The sequence below is a fragment of the Lithobates pipiens genome, unplaced genomic scaffold (assembly GCF_037356315.1).
Source record: "Lithobates pipiens isolate NorthernLeopardFrog02 unplaced genomic scaffold, aLitPip1_a1.2 Scaffold_16, whole genome shotgun sequence".
NCBI classification, from domain to species: domain Eukaryota; kingdom Metazoa; phylum Chordata; class Amphibia; order Anura; family Ranidae; genus Lithobates; species Lithobates pipiens.
Window position 1 is genome coordinate 553,951,749 of NW_027507748.1, and position 17,856 is coordinate 553,969,604.

At 44.9% G+C, this 17,856-nt stretch overlaps 1 protein-coding gene across 1 annotated transcript in view; it reads right to left on the reverse strand.

Annotated features, from left to right (window-relative positions):
• Positions 1–800: 800 nt before the first annotated feature.
• LOC143983617 (retinol dehydrogenase 16-like) overlaps positions 801–17,856 on the reverse strand; it is a 100,306-nt gene continuing 83,250 nt past the window's right edge. The window contains exons 4-5 of the mRNA XM_077483535.1: positions 12,478–12,641; positions 801–1,376 (exon numbers count right to left, since the gene is read on the reverse strand). Of these exons, the coding sequence (XP_077339661.1) occupies positions 1,159–1,376; positions 12,478–12,641 (382 nt within the window). The 3' untranslated portion in view covers positions 801–1,158. The remainder of the gene's footprint in view (positions 1,377–12,477; positions 12,642–17,856) is intronic.

A 17,856-nucleotide genomic window follows, 5' to 3' on the forward strand; every position in this document is an offset into this window, starting at 1 on the left:
ATATCAAATAGAAACATAGGCATGCAGAACATACCGATTTCAAGGAAATGGCAAAAAAGTGTTGAAGGAATGAAGAATACTGCATTATTGCACTAGCAAAAGTTTAACTGCAAAGCTGACCATAGATGGATCAAAATTCAGCCAAAATTCTAGGAGATCACTGTTTGACAGGAGTCAGTTGAGCAAGTTGGAAAACATTTGTCGATCAGCAGCTGTAGGGGAGGGTCCCGCTGACAAAATGCAATGGGGATGTTTGGAATCCTCAATTCAGCTTATTTGTGTGGATGGAGGAATCAGTTTTCCTTTAGCCTGCTGGCTCAGCTGACATTTGGCTCCTGTGTATGTCTGGAAAACTGGCCGCCTGCTGCCCCCTGATCAGCGCTCTCAGTCAATGGCTGAGAGCACTGACCGGAATGTTCTGGCACACAGTTTTTTGTCACTAATAGTGTGTACCAAGCTTTAGTATATAGACATGACAAACAAGAATGCTAATAAAAAGACAGCCCCTCCCCCCACAGACATACACACACATCAACACAGATCACCTCAAGCTGTTTAAGATTTGATAATACATAGTAATTATCTGCTAATAAAATGTTCACAATTGTATACAATTAAAGTTAGGCTGTGGCTCTCCATATACTGTGAAATTGTAGCTCTTACATTAGTGGGTGTAGCTGACATCTGCATTCACTCATAAAACACTTTTTGGCAATGTTTCTTTGCTGCTAGGCAGATGAGTGATTGCACACCCGAAATGAAGCAAAGTTCAATAAGTACAATCAAAGAACATACAAACACATTGCAAAATTAATGTTTAATGAAAACAGTGTACTCTAAAGTTAGGCTCATGTTTAGTGAAAGTTTCCAAATAATTATTTTATAGATCCATTAAGTAATCACATGAAATATGCTGGAATTACTGAGGTGAGTTTTGTAAAACATACTGCAATGCAGCCCAATATTTAATCCATGATTCTCTAGAAAGTGTATTGCCCAGTTCTTGGTGATGCAGTGTGAAATATGCTGCCAGTCCATAAAAACTGTCTATTTTTTGTTGGCTCCTGTTAAGTATAATTCTGATATCCACTTCCTTTTTTAATCTGACTGGATTTAGATAGCTGGAAATATTTACATATTCTTACTGGAAATGTAAAATCAGATCCCCTGGGCTGGTTTAGGCTGTCCCATCGTTTGCAGAAAATCCAAAACTGCTGTGGGGAGGTAAGAGAGAGGCACTAGTATGAATTTGGCATCCCAGCCTGCAGAGTAACGTGTCCATGGATGGACTGCAGTCAGTGCGTGCTTCATGCAGTTTGTAACCCGAGACAGCTTTTCGGTACAGAGTGGTCCGATCATATCAACAGAGCGGCAAACTAAAAAAATAAATATACAGATTATATTCACACAATAGAAAGATAAAATACATATGAATGGTAATATATTATATATGAATATTGCAGGTATTATGATATCTACAATTGGTAATAAAAGCACTTGAAACAGATAGTAAAATAATGTGTAGCCTCGTGCTTAGGAGTTGATTTATAAAGAACTTGCATTTGCCCTGTGAAAGTGCTTGTACATTTGTTCTATGTTAATGGAGCAAAAATTGAATGCACATAAGCTATATCCTGTGCTGTTCGATCGTAAATCATTGATTTTAAATGGAAAATACAGAATTGGACCACTAGATGGCGCTAAGTATCATAGGAATTTCCTAAAATACTTAACTCCATTTAGTCGCCAATTGCAGGATTTTCTATTTAAAATCAATCATTTACAATCAAACAGCACATAATATAGCTTACTTACATTGTTTTTTTTGTCCCATTCACACAGAACAAATGTACATGCCTTCTCACTCGGCAGATGCATATGCAAATACTTTATAAATCAACCCCTAATAGTTAAATGACTAGATGTATATGTAAATGAATAAATACATTAATACGGACTGTTTCACCTGCTCATGAATGTATAATTCTGTTCATACAGTTCTAATATGAACACAGCTATGCAACAATACACAGCTTTGTTTGGGAGAAGCACAAGGTTGGATTATTCTTTGCTGGAGTTAAGTAATACTTTTTTTTTTTAAATCAGATTGTATCTATTTTTCTCTCTATTGTTACAGTATTTTAGAACTGTAATTTTTTTTATTGTCCTATGTTTAATTGTATTTGCTTTGCAGTTATGGTATGTCTTACTGCTATACTGTAACGTTACTTTGTTTTATTGTTAATCATTATTTGCTTAGCAGGTACGCTATTCTGACAGCAACAACGTTTGCTCCCACGATACGTAAAGCCGTGACTCCAGCGCTGTAGGAGGTGATTTCACCACTACAGTTAAAAAAATGAGCATATATGCCGAAGCATGGGGGTAGGGGTGGAGGAGCGATTTGCTCCTAACATTAGGGGCGGATTGTCCCCACGCTTCAGCATATTTTTTTTAGGCACAGATTGAGTAAAAAAATCAAGTTGTTTTGTTGAGCTAATGTTTTATTGTTACCATTATTTGCTTTTCAGGTATGCCATTCAGCTGCAGCACTGATTTATTTATCTTGACAGTAACAGCATTGCTTTAATGATACGTAAATCTGCTACTCCAGCACTGTAGGAGGTGATTTCACCACCACAGTTAAAAAAATTAAATGATGCATGTATGCCCATCATTAGAAGTGGGTGGATGAAGGGCGGTATTCTAATGTTGGGCATTCCCACCGATCAGTCTCTTTCGTTCAGCCCACAGGCTGCATGAAAATAGACCATTACAATATATGCCCAACAAGGACCAGCAACATACTGGTATGTTGCTGGACTTTGAATGGTTATGACAGAATGATGCATGCAGGTTTAGGTATTATCTTGGTATCATTCTTTTCAACCAGCGTTTTGACTTTCATGTAAAAGCAATCCTAGCGACTAATTAGCCTCTAGACTGCTTTTACAAGCAGTGGGAGGGGACAACCCCCCCCACCATCTTCCATGGTTTACACGGGCTCTCCTGTCCCAACAGGGAACCTGAGAATGCAAGCGGTGGCCATATTGCTGATCGGAGACCAGAATGGCTCCAATCATCTCTATGGCCTAAGAAATCGGAAGCTATGAGCATTTCATAACTTAGGTTTCGCCGGATATAAACAGCGCCATTGGGAAATTGGGAAAACATTTTATCACACCGATCTTAGTGTGGTCAGATGCTTTGAGGGCAGAGAAGAGATCTAGGGTCTAATAGACCCCAATTTTTTCAAAAAAGTGTACCTCTCAGTAGGGGATATTTACATTCCCTGAGATAACAATAAAAATTTAAAAAAAAATAAAGGAACAGTTTTTTTTTTTAACAGTAAAGTTTATTTATTTTGTAAAGAAAAAGCAAATAAAACAACAGATACAGTGGAACGTTCTCAGCATTACACACAATCAGTACAGATATTGCCGTAAACATCTTATCCTTGTATTCTAGAGTGACATTTCATTACACTAGAGCCCACCAAAGTATGCCTAGTAGTAACATGGGTATTGAGCGCTGGTCACATTATTTAAGCACTGATCCCGGTCATTCGACATAAAGGATATTAGTAGATATTAAAAGATGTGGGGGGGGGGGACCTCCTCAGTGTCATTTCAGTATCTCGCTGGGTTCTGATCGTTCAACGCCTGACTGCAGACCTAATCCAGACTCAAGCTCATTTTCTCGACCCATGCCACCCATATTTTATAAATTTTTTGGGACAGTTGCGTCCTGCGTATGTTAATTTATATAGAGGAAGAGCCATGTCTACTAAGGATCTCCATTGTTGCACTGATGGGGGGGTAGGGTCTTACTCCTCCACTTTTCGGGTGTAGAAGGCTGTATAAAACACAAACAGTTTCTTGGATTGGGTGGTCTCGAGTGTGTCAACAATACCGAAGAGTAGAGGAATTGGGTCTCGTAGGACCTGTAGCTTTCTTATCGAGTTGATGTCTTTAAGTAATCCATCCCAGAAAGACTGAATGTGCTGGCAGGACCATGTGACATGTATAAATAAACCTATTGCTGTACTATTGCTGTACTAAACTTGGGGCAGGGCGGGCTGCAGTGGGGTAGATTCTAGCCAGACGTTCTGGGGTGTAATATGCTCTGTGAATAAATTTGAGTTGGGTAAACCTATCCCTCGCATGAGAGGAAGGCATTGCTGGATCCCCTCCTCCCAATCATCATCAGCAAGGGCTGATATATCTGTCTGCCATCTGGAGAACAGCTGGGTCACCTTAGAAGTGTCCAGCCCAGCCAACTCATAGTAAAGAGTTGATAGTGTTTTCCCGTCCTCTCCCCTAAGCAGTACCTGTTCAATCTTGTTAGTCACTAGATTAGCAGGGAGGAGAAATTGGGCTCGGTATGCATGACGGAGCGGGAGGTAGCGAAAAAACATGTGATTGGGTACTCCCTTGTCGCTCTTTAAAGCATCAAATGTACAGACACCTGACATCAAAGCAATGTCGGCCAGTGTCTTGATTTCATACTGGGCCCCTAACTGTGGATCCGGGATGGATCCAAAATGTGGCAGCCTAGGATTTCCCCAAAGAGGAGTCTGCGGGGACCAGCTATTAGGTTGTTCAATCTTAGCCCGGACCGTCTCCCAGACCTGAAGAGTGGTGCGTATCGATGGTGATATGAGGGTTAGGCTCAGGACCTCGATGTACCAGATTTCTAAGTTCCGAGTAGGATCCTAGTAGTAGCCGCAGGGTTCCTGGGTTCCTGTGCCAGCCACCACTTGACCGTCACCAACTCCGCCGCCCAATAATACTTAATAAAGCATGGCATTTCCAGTCCCCCTAGGGTGATTGGTAGTTGTAGGGTAGTCTTAGCTATTCTTGGGGTGCCACCATTCCATATATATGAGAGAAGTAGACTGTCCAGTTTAGCAAAGAAAGTATGTGGGATTGGGATCGGTGTTTGCCTGGAAAGAGACAAATTTGGGGAGCACGGATATTTTTATCAAGTTAACCCTTCCTACCGGTGTAAGGGGCAGCTTTTTCCATGCAGCGCATCTCTGAGTCAGAAGGGACATCACCAGGGCAAGGTTAAGGGAGGTAAATGGCAAAATATCTTTATATATAACTACCCCTACATATTTAAATTGCGAGACCCCCTGAAGGGGGGTGTCTGTTAATAAGTTATCATCCTTGGAATTTAGTGCAAACAGGACAGATTTTCCCCAATTAATGCGAATGCCCGAATACGTACCAAAAATATCTATGAGAAGGAGGACCTCTCGAAGTGAGGTTGTGCACCCGGTGCGCACCCTTACCCTCGGGGACATGTATAGGGCCTGTACCCAGGAAATGAACCTGGGGCCAAGGCCAATTCGACGCAGGACCTCCCAGAGATACCCCCACTCTACTGAGTCAAATGCTTTTTCAGCATGCAGGGAAGCCACTGTGTCGGACCGGTTTGTATAACCAGATTCAATCACTTGGCCAAAATCTTAGTAAGGATCTTAGCATCCACATTGAGTAGTGAGATAGGCGGTATGAAGCACACAGTTCGGGATCTTTGTCTGGTTTGGTATGACCACGATGACTGCATCTGCCATCGAGGTTGGTAGTGTCTTGTCTTTGAGGGATTTGACTATCATTTCGTGCAGTTTGGGTGTCAGTTGTTCACTATATTGTTTATAAAACTCCAGGGGGGAGCCGTCGACACCGGGAGTGTTTCCGACCTGAATCTCACCCACTGCCTGCTGAACTTCCTCGAGTGTTATGGTACTGTCAAGTTGTTTGCGGGCATTATCTGTAAGGGCAGGAAAATTTATTCGGTCAAGAAAGGAAACTAACTCTTCCAGTGGATATCTGTCTCTGGAGGAGTACAGCTCCTCATAGTAAGACACAAATCGGGCATTAATGGCCGTGGGGTCTGCGATAAAAGGAACAGTTTAAAAATAAAATGAAAAAGCAAAATAAATAATAATTTTAAAAAAGCACCCCTGTCCCCCTCGTGCTCACGTGCAAAGGAAAACTCAAGGGCAAGCGTGGATCTGGTGTCATATGTAAACAACAATTGCATCATGCATATATCACTGCAAAGGTCAGATTGAGGGCAGTAATTTTAGCAGTAGACCTCCTATGTAAATTTAAAGTGGTAACCTGTATAGTATTTTAAAGGCTTTTAAAAAAGTATGTAGTTTGTCAGACTGACACACCACAACAACGATCACCGTGCTGCATGCCCCGGCGGGCGTGCGATCACAGGTTATCCTGATCACGTCATATGACATCCGGTCAGAATAACAGAACCATTTTCCGCACGTCATATTGCTATATGGCAGGTGGAAAGTGGTTAAAGATAGTTAATGTTAATTGAGAGAGTCTAGTTCCACTTTAGGGTGCATCTTATATATCTGTCTGGAGTTCAACTATGTGTCTTTTCCGTACATCACGGTACACAGATCCCCTTCCCCTATTCCTCCTATATTGGAGCAGGACTGGGTTGATGAAGTAGAAGAGGTGGTGGTTGAGGATACAGGGGGTAGCCAATCAGAAGAATCTGCCTCAGGTGAATCAGAGCCTGAAGAAGCTCAGATTATATCAGCCTCTCAATCACAAAAGCTTCTCATTCATACTCTTACACAGATGGTTCATACAGCTTTTAGAGGCCCCTGAAACACCTTGTTCCTCCCTGGGTTCTTTGAAACCTCAGCAGGGTGTATTTCCTTTTCACCCACTTTTGAAGCAGGTGGTATATTCCAACTGGGAGCACCCAGACAGGATGTTTGTGCCTCCAAAAAGATTTTCCCTGTTATATCAAATGGAGAAAGGCTTTAGAAAGAAGTGGAGCATACCAGTTGTAGATGCAGTGGTTTCCTCCCTGAGTAAGACCTTAACAAGTCCAGTGGATAATGGACACGTGTCTTTAAAGATCCTTGGGATAAGAAGCTGGAAGCCTTGTTAAAGGCCTCCTTCGCTCTGGCAGGGTCCGCTATTCAGCCCACAGTGGCAGCAATTGGGGTCTGTCAAGCCCTGAAGGATCAGGAAAAATGGTCCAATTGGGGAGAAAATCTTGCTGAGGATCAGGCAGTTTTGCCTTAGGCTCTATGCTTTGCCATAGATGCACTTGAAAAACTCCATTCAGCAAACTTGTTTTTTTTTATCTGTGTACAGGCGCCAAATTTTTGGGCTAAAAATGTGGACAGCAGAACTTCCTTGTAAAAGTTTGCTAGTTGGTTTTCCATTTCATGGGGAACGGTTGTTTGGGGAGGATCTTAATACATATATCCAGAAGATATCTGGAGGAAAGAGCTCCCTTCTTCCTGCAAAGAAGGTAGCTAAATGGCCTTCTTTTAAGGCTCTGTGTGCTGCTTCTTCAGGGTATTCAGACCCTAGGTAGTTTTGAGGGCACCAGGGATCTGGGGCCAAGGGTAAACAGCAAGGTCAGTGCCAAAAGAGGCCTTAGGTCCAAAAATCCTCCAATACTGGCACCAAGCCTTCCTTGTGAGGGGACGCCCCCACTAATGCGGGTAGAGGAAGGTTGCGGCAGTTTTCAGGAGTGTAGAAAAGCTGGTTCCGGACAAGTGGGTCATCTCCACAGTGTCTCCGGGGTACCGGCTGGAGTTACAGTCCTACCCTCATCAAACATTTTGAAGATCCAGCGTTCCCACAGATGTTTAAAAAAAGGGCTTATTATTTCAGGCACTAGATTGCCTAAAATAGCAAGGTGTTATTATGGAGGTCCCGATTCCTGAAAGAGGTACAGGGTTTTATCAGAACCTGTTTACAGTTCCAAAACCAAATGGAGACATAAGATTCTGGATGTAAAAGCACTGAACTGTTATCTTTCAATGCGGCCCTTTCAGATGGAATCAGTCCATTTTGTGGTGGCCTTGCTCCAAGTAGGAGATTTCCTGGCATCCATAGATATCAGGGATGCATACCTGCATGTACCAATTTTTCAGCCTCACCAAAAGCTTATGCACTTTGTAATAGAGGAGCAGCACTTTCAGTTGGTGGCTCTACCATTTGGTTTCACAACCACCCCTCCCCAAGTCTTCACAAAGATCCTAGCACCAGTGCTGGGTCTGCTAAGGTCTCTGGGGATCATGATTGCAGGATACCTACACAATCTCCTACTCACGGATTAGTCATTGCAGATTTAGATACAAAATATGGCCTTTACGGTTCAATTCCTGGAGCACATCGGCTGGATCATAAATGTTGAGAAGTTGGTTTTGAAGCCAGTTCAGAGTCTGGAATAATTGGGTCTGGTTAAGGACACAGTCCAGACAAAGGTGTTCTTGCCCTCAAGAAGGGTCAATGCCCTAAAGTAACAAGTTCGACAAATAAAGGGAAAAAGACCCTTCTGTCTGACTCTGTATGAGTCTTCTGGGAAGAATGGTATCCTTATTCGAGGAAATTCCTTATGCCCAGTTCCATTCCAAGGCGTTGTAGCAGAGATTTCTGCCTGCATGCTCTAGATTCCTGCATGATCATAACCCCCAAGGATTGTGAAAGTCTCACTTTGTGGTTAATAGACCAGAATCTGGTATGAGGATGGTCTTTTCTTCCGGTGGTATGGAAGGTAGTGACCACGGATGCCAGTCTGACTGGTTGGGGCGCGATCATGGGGGGGTTCCATGGTCCAGGGGAAATGGTCCCTGGGAGAGCAGACATTGTCTATCAACATGTTAGCGATTCGAGCAATACGCCTCTCGCTGAACTTTTGGACAGCCAGGTTACAGGGTCACCCGGTAAGGGTACAAACTGACAGTGCTACGGCTGTGGCTTATGTCAAGCACCAGGGCAGCACCAATAGTTGTCCGGCCCACAGGGAGGTCAGTCATGTGCTGTCTTGGGCAGAAAAGCACGTGCCAGTGCTGTCTACAGTCCACATTCTGGGTGTAAAGAACTGGAAGGCAGACTTTCTCAGCTGCCAACAGTTACATCCAGGAGAATGGTCTCTGCACCCACGGCATCCAGGTTCAACTGCAAGATTCAGCAGTTTGTATCCAAAGGGGTGAATGCGCTGGTAGTTCCTTGGGCCCGGTTCTCCCTAATCTATGCATTCCCCTGATTACATCTCTTGTGGAGAACCTGAGAGGAAAGGATATCTGTCATTCTGGTAGCTCCAACCTGGACCAGGAGGGCCTGGTAGCCAGAGATAGTGACGTTAGCAGAAACGAGCCTTGGACGCTTCTGCTCTTGCTTGATCCACTATTGCTAGGTCCTATCTTCCACCTGAATTTACGCTCGCTGAATTTGATGGTGTGACTATTGAGGCCAGGATGTTAGGAGATTGTGGTATCTCAGGACCAGTCATATCTACTTTGGTGAATGCCAACAAGGCAGTCACCAGGAAGATCTATCACAGGGTCCGGAAGGCCTACATTGCTTGGTGTGAGGCCAGAGGCTGTCATCCTTGCAAATATTTGGGAGGGAAAGTTCTCCTTTATCTTCAGTCAGGCTTAGACAAGAAGTTAGCCTTGGCAACAATTAAGGGACAAGTCTCGGACCTACAGTATACTTCCAGAAGCACTTGGATTCGCATTCCCTGGTCCAAACTTTTCTTCAGGGAATGACTCGTTTGTTGCCTCCTGTTAAGAAGCCTCTATGTTCTTGGGATTCGCTTCTGTTGGTGCTACAGAAGCAACCCTTTGAACCGATTAATGAAATTCTGTTCATTCTTGTGACACTGAAGTTAGTTTATCTTTTTGAAATTACTTCAGATAGACAGGTTTCAGAACTGGTGGCTCTTTCCTGTAGAGAACCGTATTTGATTTTGCACCATAATAAGATGGTTCTACGCCCTCTTCCATTCTTTCTGCCTAAGGTGGTTTCTGATTTTCATTTAAATCGAGATATTGTTCTACCCTCTTTTTTCTCTCAGCCTGATTAGCCAGAGGAGAAACAGTTGCACCTTTTGGATGTGGTTTGGGCAGTCAGAGTCTATCTGGAAAGGTCTGCAATCATCAGAAGTTCTGATGCGTTTTTTGTTTTACCTGAAGGCCCCAAGAAGGGGGCTTCCAAGGCATCCATTTCACTTTGAATTTGCCAGTTAATCATTTAGGCCTATGGCCTGAAAGGTAAAGCTCCTCCCTTCTGGGTAAGAGCTCATTCTATCAGGGGTGTTGGTACCTCCTGGGCTTTTCACCATCAGGCATTAGTGGCACAGATTTTCAAGGCCACCACTTCTTCGGTTCATGCATTCACAAGGTTTTATCAGGTGGATGTTAGGGCAGCGGAGTTTTTTGGCCATAGTGTCTTACTGGCTGCTGTATAAATCTGATGGAGGTATTCATGCCATAGGTGTGTGCAGCCTATTACATTAGGGTGTGCACCGCAAAGCTCAAACACACACGCCTTTCTCTGCAGACTCAGCTGCACGGGGCAGTGAATGAATGGTGAGCGCTCTGTGCTGAGCGGCTTCCTGATCATTCACAAACTGAAGCATTTAAAACCCAGTTTACTATGCTTCAGGTATGAATGAACACAGTGGGAGTGTGATCATTTTGAAAAGGAAGGCGCTGGTAAATTACATATTTACTAGCCCCTTCCCCTACAGCAGCTGGGGGGAGACAAGAGGAGCCAGCAGCACTGTGGGGTGAGGGGAGGGGGGGAAAACCAGGGGGAAGCTCAGGCAGTAGGGGGAATCGGCACTGTATGTAGTGATTAGAGTGTGCTGGAGGAAGCAGAGAGCCATAGGAATCTCAATGATGGAGGCATGGTTAAGCCTCCGAAACGCTCTGATTGGTCATGGCTTCATCGGACAGCTCACTGTAGTCTCCCTGTGGCTCTGTATCCTTGGCTTCCTCCAGCGATTCAGTGAAACAGCAGCGTTGATTGGGAGAATAGGGCAGCGGACTTCACAGACTGACATGCCTACAGCTCTGACATGGAGAATAAGTGGTTTTTAAACATTTAATTTATTAAAAACTACCAAACTAGCAGCTACCTGGCGCCTCTCTCTCTCTCCCTTATGTTTTGGCTCCTCTTTAACCCCCCGCCCGCCAATCCGATCCCCCTGCTGTCCGAGTCCCCCTGTGTGCTGGGGCCCGTACAGGAGGCCCCATGGTACCCACTGTCAGTGGCACTGGTGTTTGGGTGTCAGGCAGAGGGAAACCTGGGCACAGCATTCTAACCCTGTTCTGTCCGGGTCAAAACCGGACAGGTGGCAGCCCTTCTTGTTGCTTCGGTGGAGTTTCGATTAGGCTTTGGTGGAGCTGCAATGGGGCTTCGGTAAGGCTATCTATGGAGGCTTTATGGTTGCTTTGAAGCACCACTAAAGCTGCATGGGGTATAATTTTTGAAGCAAAGCCGAAGCAAAGCAAGAGCAAGGTGTAAACAGGACTGTAAGCTAACCATTTTATTTTGTAACTGGAGCTTGGACTAGCATTCATAGAGCTTTAACAAACTCTATCCAAAGCCATGTTTTGAGGCAAGTGTAAACTAGCCCTTAGGGTCTGTTATCTCCGCCACAATGTCGCAGTCCTGCTAAAAATCACTGATCGCCACTATTACCATTAAAAACAATTAAAAAAATGAAAAGTCCATAAATCTATCCCATAGTTTGTAGACGCTATAACTTTTGTGCAAACCAATCAATATATGCTTATTGGGATTTTTTTTACCAAAAATATGTAGAAGAATACATATTGGCCTAAATTGATTAAGAAGAAGAAATACGTTTGTGTTTTTTTTTTGTTTTTTTGGGGGATATATATTATAGCAGAAAGTAAAAAAAATTGTTTTTCTTTTCAAAATTGTCAGTCTTTTTTGTTTATAGCACAAAAAATAAAAACTGCAGTGGTGATCAAATACCACCAAAAGAAAACTTTATTTGTGGGAAAAAAAATTACATAAATTTTGTTTGGGTACAGCATCGACTGTGCAATTGTCAGTTAAAATAACGCAGTGCCGTATTGCAAAAAATAGCCTGGTCAGGAAGGGGGTAAATCCTTCCAGGGCTGAAGTGGGTAAAGTACAATTGATCGTTTGTTGTCGTGCCTCCTCCTCCTTCCCTCTCTTACAATTGTACATAAAAGTATTTTTATATACCATTTATCTCTGCTGCAAAGCTACACTTTTGCATTTCTTACCTAGATGAGAATTCCAGTTTTGTTCCCCACCTTCCTTCGCTTGTGCAGATGTGCTGCAGGGCTTTGGGTTTCAAGTAAGCCCTGCAGCACATCTGTGCATGTGTGGGGTCCCCCATCCATCTGAAGAAGCATGGAGTTTCCCACTCAAGGGCAAAGATGGCTATTAGTGAAGTTCCAAACCTTGGCATTCTTTGCATATGCATTGGAAATCACCTGCATGTGTACAGATGTGCCAAAGGGCTCTTTCAGAACCCAAAGGCCGCTCAGAGACATCTGCGCAAACACCATGATGGCACTACCATTTTCATTAATACTGAATATTATGGAGATTATAGCTTTTTGATTGAAGCTAATTTTCAAGGAGTTCATAGACTAGTAGTAGTAGTAGTAGTAGTTTCACCCACCTTTTCTAAAATACTCTTCTCCATAGGCTTCTCGGACTTCTTCGGATGCTTTCTCCCAACAGATTTTTAGATTTTCTTTTTGTAAATCTGTGTTGGTTATTTGTGTACTGAAAAATCCAGGTTCAATTATGCTCACTTTTACTCCAAATGGATGCATTTCATTCCTAAAAAAACACCATAATAAAAAAATTCTACTACTGCACTTCTGCAAAAAGAGAAAGGTAAAAGGGTGAAGAGTAATATAAACATCTTGTCTCTGCATATTGCTCTCACCTTTTGGGCTATGTACCTGCACTTCTCTATGTCTGGTTGTGGATGATTGAAAACAAATTTGGAAGAGCAGTGGAGAAGCTACAGATATAGCAGGCACTCAGACCAAAGAACCCTGGTAGCAGGGCTGAAACTAGGGGGGGGGCGCCTGCCCCAGGTGACGCATCTAGGGGGGTGCCCCCAGGGATGCTGCCCCCACCCGTACTGGGAACTGCTGCTCTAAGGGTGTCGCTACAGCCCGATTAAGTGTAATGGACAGGCAGTGCCCGCTACATAGTTTGCTGAATACCGAAGAATCAAATAAGAGAGAGACTGCCCAGGTGCACTAGCGCTGAATCATTCTGCTCCTCCCGCCCACCCTATAGGAAAGCATTCCAGAGTGGTGCTCCAGTTACTGTTGCTATGTTGCTAAGCAACAGTAGCTGCAGTGTTGCTCTGGAATGCTTTTCTGTAGCATGTCCGGGCGGGAGGAGCAGAGTGATTCAGCGCTAGTCCGCCTGTGTGGTCTCCCTCCTATTTGATTCTCCAGAATTTGGCAAACTATGCAGCGGCCGCTGCTTGTCTATTGCACCTAGTGCAAGCGGCTGCTGTGTGGACTCCCTCCTAGTCCTGCCCAGTGCCCTAACAGCCTATTTCTATTTCTTCAAAGAAGGCCCTGGATTGGGGGGGCTGCAGAGGAGGCCCTGGACTGGGGGGGTGCAGAGGAGGCAATGGACTCGGGGGTGCAGAGCAAATGCTGGGGTGGGGGGTGCAGAGGAGGCCCTGGACTAGGAGGGGAGTACATAGGAGGCCCTGGACTAGGGGGTACAGAGGAGGACCTAGACTGGGGGATGCACAGGAGGCCCTGGTCTAGGAGGAGAGTACACTGGAGGCCCTGGCCTGTGGGTGTAGAGGAGGCCCTGGACTTGAAAAGTGGGGCTGATGTGGTAAAGGACATGGATTCAGAGAGCAGAGTACAGAGGAGGCTCTGAACTTTGGGTGGGCTGTAGAGGAGGCCTTGGACTAGGAGAGGAGTGCAGAGAAGGCCCTGGATTAGGGGGTGGGTGCAGAGGAGCAGGGCTGTCCTTAATATTGATTGGGCCCTGGGCAAACATTTTCTTGGGGGCCTCTCCTACATTCTGAGACATACATTCATGAAAATAATAGCAGGTCAGCTTAAAATCAGTTTTCTGCAGCAGATCACGGAGCGATTGAAATTGGTTGCCAGAGATTACAGCCTATCCTTACCGCTCACTGATTGGTTGCGAGAGATTACGGCAAGTCACTACTGTTCACTGATCGGTTGCTACAGGTTACTGTACACCATTACTGCTCACTGATTGGGTTGCTAGAGGTTACTGCACACCATTATCGCTCACTGATTGGGTTGCTAGAGGTTACTGCACAGTGCACACCCTTACCACTCACTGATTGGGTTGCTAGAGGTTACTGCACACCATTACCACTTTCTGATTGGGTTGCTAGTGATTACTGTACACCTTTACCGCTCACTGATTGGGTTGCTAGAGATTACTGCACACCATTACCGCTTACTGATTGGGTTGATAGACGTTACTGCACACCATTACCGCTCACTGATTGGGTTGCTAAAGATTACTGCACACCATCACCGCTCACTGATTGGGTTTCTAGAAGTTACTGCACATCATTACCACTCACTGATTAGGTTGCTAGACATTGCTGCACACTGATTTGGTTGCTAGAGGTTACTGCATACCATTACTGCTCACAGATTGGGTTGCTAGATGTTACTGCACAGCATCAACACTCACTGATTGGGTTGCTAGAGATTACTGCACACCATTACCGCTCAGTGATTGGGTTGTAATAGGTTACTGCACATCATTACTACTCACTGATCGGGTTGCTAGAAGTTACTGCACACCATCACTACTCACCCATTGGTTACTAGAAGTTACTGCACACTGATTCCTTTAACTCACTCAGTGTCCCCCTCTGTAAGCTACTCCAGTCCAGCTGCTGCTTTATCAATCCACCCCCCTCCGCTGCTGACAGAAGGGTGAAGGAGGACAATCACAGCCTGCTCTGTGTCTTTCATCTTAGCCCTGCTGACCAGAGAAATGGCGGGGGGGGGGGGCTGATCGTGATCGGAAAAGGGGCAGGGGGGACACTGACCATGACCAGTGAAGGGGTGGGGGTGAAAGATAGTAACCATATGGTTGGGATCTGCTCACATGCCTGGACCGGCACTTAGCTCAGCCTCTCATTGAGCTGCTGAGAGCCTGAGCCAGCCACTCCAACCCCTTCCACAGCCTAGTGTTTCAGTGAGCATTGGGATGGGGGGGGGGGGGGGCAGAGCAGAGCCAGAGACTGACAGACACAATATTTCTCTTTTAATTACCCAACATCTCCTCTTTCCTGCTATCTGGCCCACATGACAATTAGGCCTCATTCATACAGAGCATATGCCTCCATCCCCAGTGCATAGCTCCCAACTGTCCCTTTTGAGGGACTGTCCCTGATTTGGAGCAATGTCCCTCTGTCCCTCATTCCTCCTCATTTGTCCCTCATTTTGGTCTAATCTACGTAGATGTATATAAAATGCGTGTTTTATCCATCAAAAAGTGTTTTCCAGCGCTAAACCTTTGTGGTATTGCCATACTCATGAGGAGTTGCAGAATGTATTTTGGGGTGTAATTGGAAGTATGCATATGCTGTGTATGAGAAATAACTTGTTATTATGACAATTTTGTAAAAAAAATTAAAACATTTAAAATTCTTCTTTTTCCCAATAATTGTGGGAAAAAATGACAACTTCAAAAAACTCACCATGCCTCTTACTAAATACCTTGGACTGTCTACTTTTCAAAAAGTGGTCATTTGGGGGGTATTTGTACTTTCCTGATATTTCAGAGCCTCAAGAAATTAGGCCGTCAGTGCATCAGGTGTGATCAGATGTGATCAATTTTCAATGACTTGCACCATAGCTTGTAGTCTCTATAACTTTCAAAGAGACTAAATATTATCCACTAATTTGGGTTATTTTTACCAAAGAGATGTAGCAGTATAAATTTTGGCCCAAATTTATGAACAAAAATTACTTATTTGCAAAATGTTATCATAGAAACTAAAAAAAAGTGTTGTTTTTTTTGCTCTTTTTTCACTTATGTCGGAAAAATTAAAAACCCAGTGGTGATTAAATACCACCAAAAGAAAGCTCTATGTTTTCAGAGAGAGCTCTGGATACCCTCTAAGCAATCCGTTGCCATCCGTGCACCAAAATACATACCGAGGACAGGCAAATCCTACCAGTCTCATCAGCTCAGTCCTCTGCAGTGTTCTGGGCTGTTTTTCGGCAAAAATCAGTTAGGGGACGCTCTGGATTTGCTGTCTCCGGACACTCGTGACCGCCACCATCTTGCCACCCTAAGGCCTCCCGGAGAAACTTATTTTTTGCCATTTTGAGATGTAAGGGACCTCCATCCACCCCCTCCTACCTATCTGAAGCATCCTGGAGGTTGTGCTTAGTCTCCGGGACGTCCGTGGAGGCCACAGCTGGGCCCGGCCTGGTGCGGCCTAGTGAGGCCTGAGAATCCCCAGTGTTTCCTGTGGCCCCAGCCCTGCTGGCATGCTCCGCGGCTGCTTTGGACTGCTATTAGAGGCGTGGATCTTCATTTGTCATCTGCCTGGTTCCCCATCTTAGGCCCTGTCATGGCGGTTGATGCTGCTGGGTGCTGTTTGCCTGTGCTGTGCCTCCCAGGGCCTGGTGCCTCCAGCCTGCCACCTCTGACATATTGCCCCGGACATTAACCTATATTAACACTACCAGCCCCACATCATCTCTGCTGTGAGCCTGCTGTACAAGGGGAGGCTGCTGGTTTGCATTGACTGCCTGTCCCCCTTTTTTGATTCGTGGACGTGCCTCCCATGGCCAGCATTGATCTCATCTTGGCCTGTGGCCCTCGTGGCACCGCACTCCAATCACTGTGCCCGGCTAATGTACAGCAGCCATCTTGGCCATCCTCAGCAGACACTCGGGGCAACCGATTCTCTGGGAACCCAATTTTGATCCGGTCCCTTTACCGGAGCCCCCTGGCCTGCCAGAACATTACTGAAGCTGAATATTGAGGTGGGTTTCCTCCCCACAAGAGGAGTGTATGGCAGCTGCAGTCTGGACCCCATAACCTTGCAGATCAGCCTTCTTGCTACAACCGACCCCAGTATTTCAGCAGCCTCCCTTACCCCTCTGCGGGTGGTTTTCTCTCTACACTACTATTATAGCACTTCAGGCTAGAACCCCGCCTCTTCAGAAGTCACCGCCAGCGGGACGCTTCTGTTTCCGCTGCCGCAGATGGAATAGTACCTGGCAGTGCTCTGGTGGGTGGCCACCATATTTCTACACCACAGTTGTTTCCACGTGTACTACCTGATTTCTCAGTGCCTGCCCCTAGCTCCATCTTGTAACCACAACTCCTAAACCAGTCATTTTGTTTCCACACATCGGTGTGGCAGCATGGATACCTCTTATCCTGCGGAGGAGTCGATAGGATGATCTAAAATCTCACCTCTAGCTAAAAGGGGGCGCATGCAGGGCAAGATGCAGATCAGCAGCAGTATGTAGGTGTTCCATCGGAATAGCGAAGATTTTATGCTCTCTGCCAGGGGACAACATAAATAAAAATAATCATACAACAAATCACCACTATTTCAATTACCTCCCCTGCAGGTCAATTTAGTGTATGCTGTTGGGCAAGAAGGCGCCCCGTCGCCAATCACAACAACACTCTCTGACCACTTATCTTCTGTGCAATAAGGAGCAGAAGGAAATGGCGCAAAAAGGAGCCGGCACTCCAAAGAATTCAGTCTCCCAAAACGGCAGGTGACCCTTCAAAGGAGATTGCCTACACTCAAAATAACAGTGATAACACCACTCAGATTACAAAAGCTGATTTAGATGCCAGCTTAACTAAGATTTATGGAAAACTTGCAGATAAAATACAATATGAACTCCAAAAAACAACAAGAACACTTACACAAGAAATAGCAACCCTCGGAGGTCGCATAGAAGTACTTGAAACCAAACATGATGAACTATCACTCGCACACAATGATCTTAGGAAAGACTTTGAACTGTTAGCTGAAAACTAC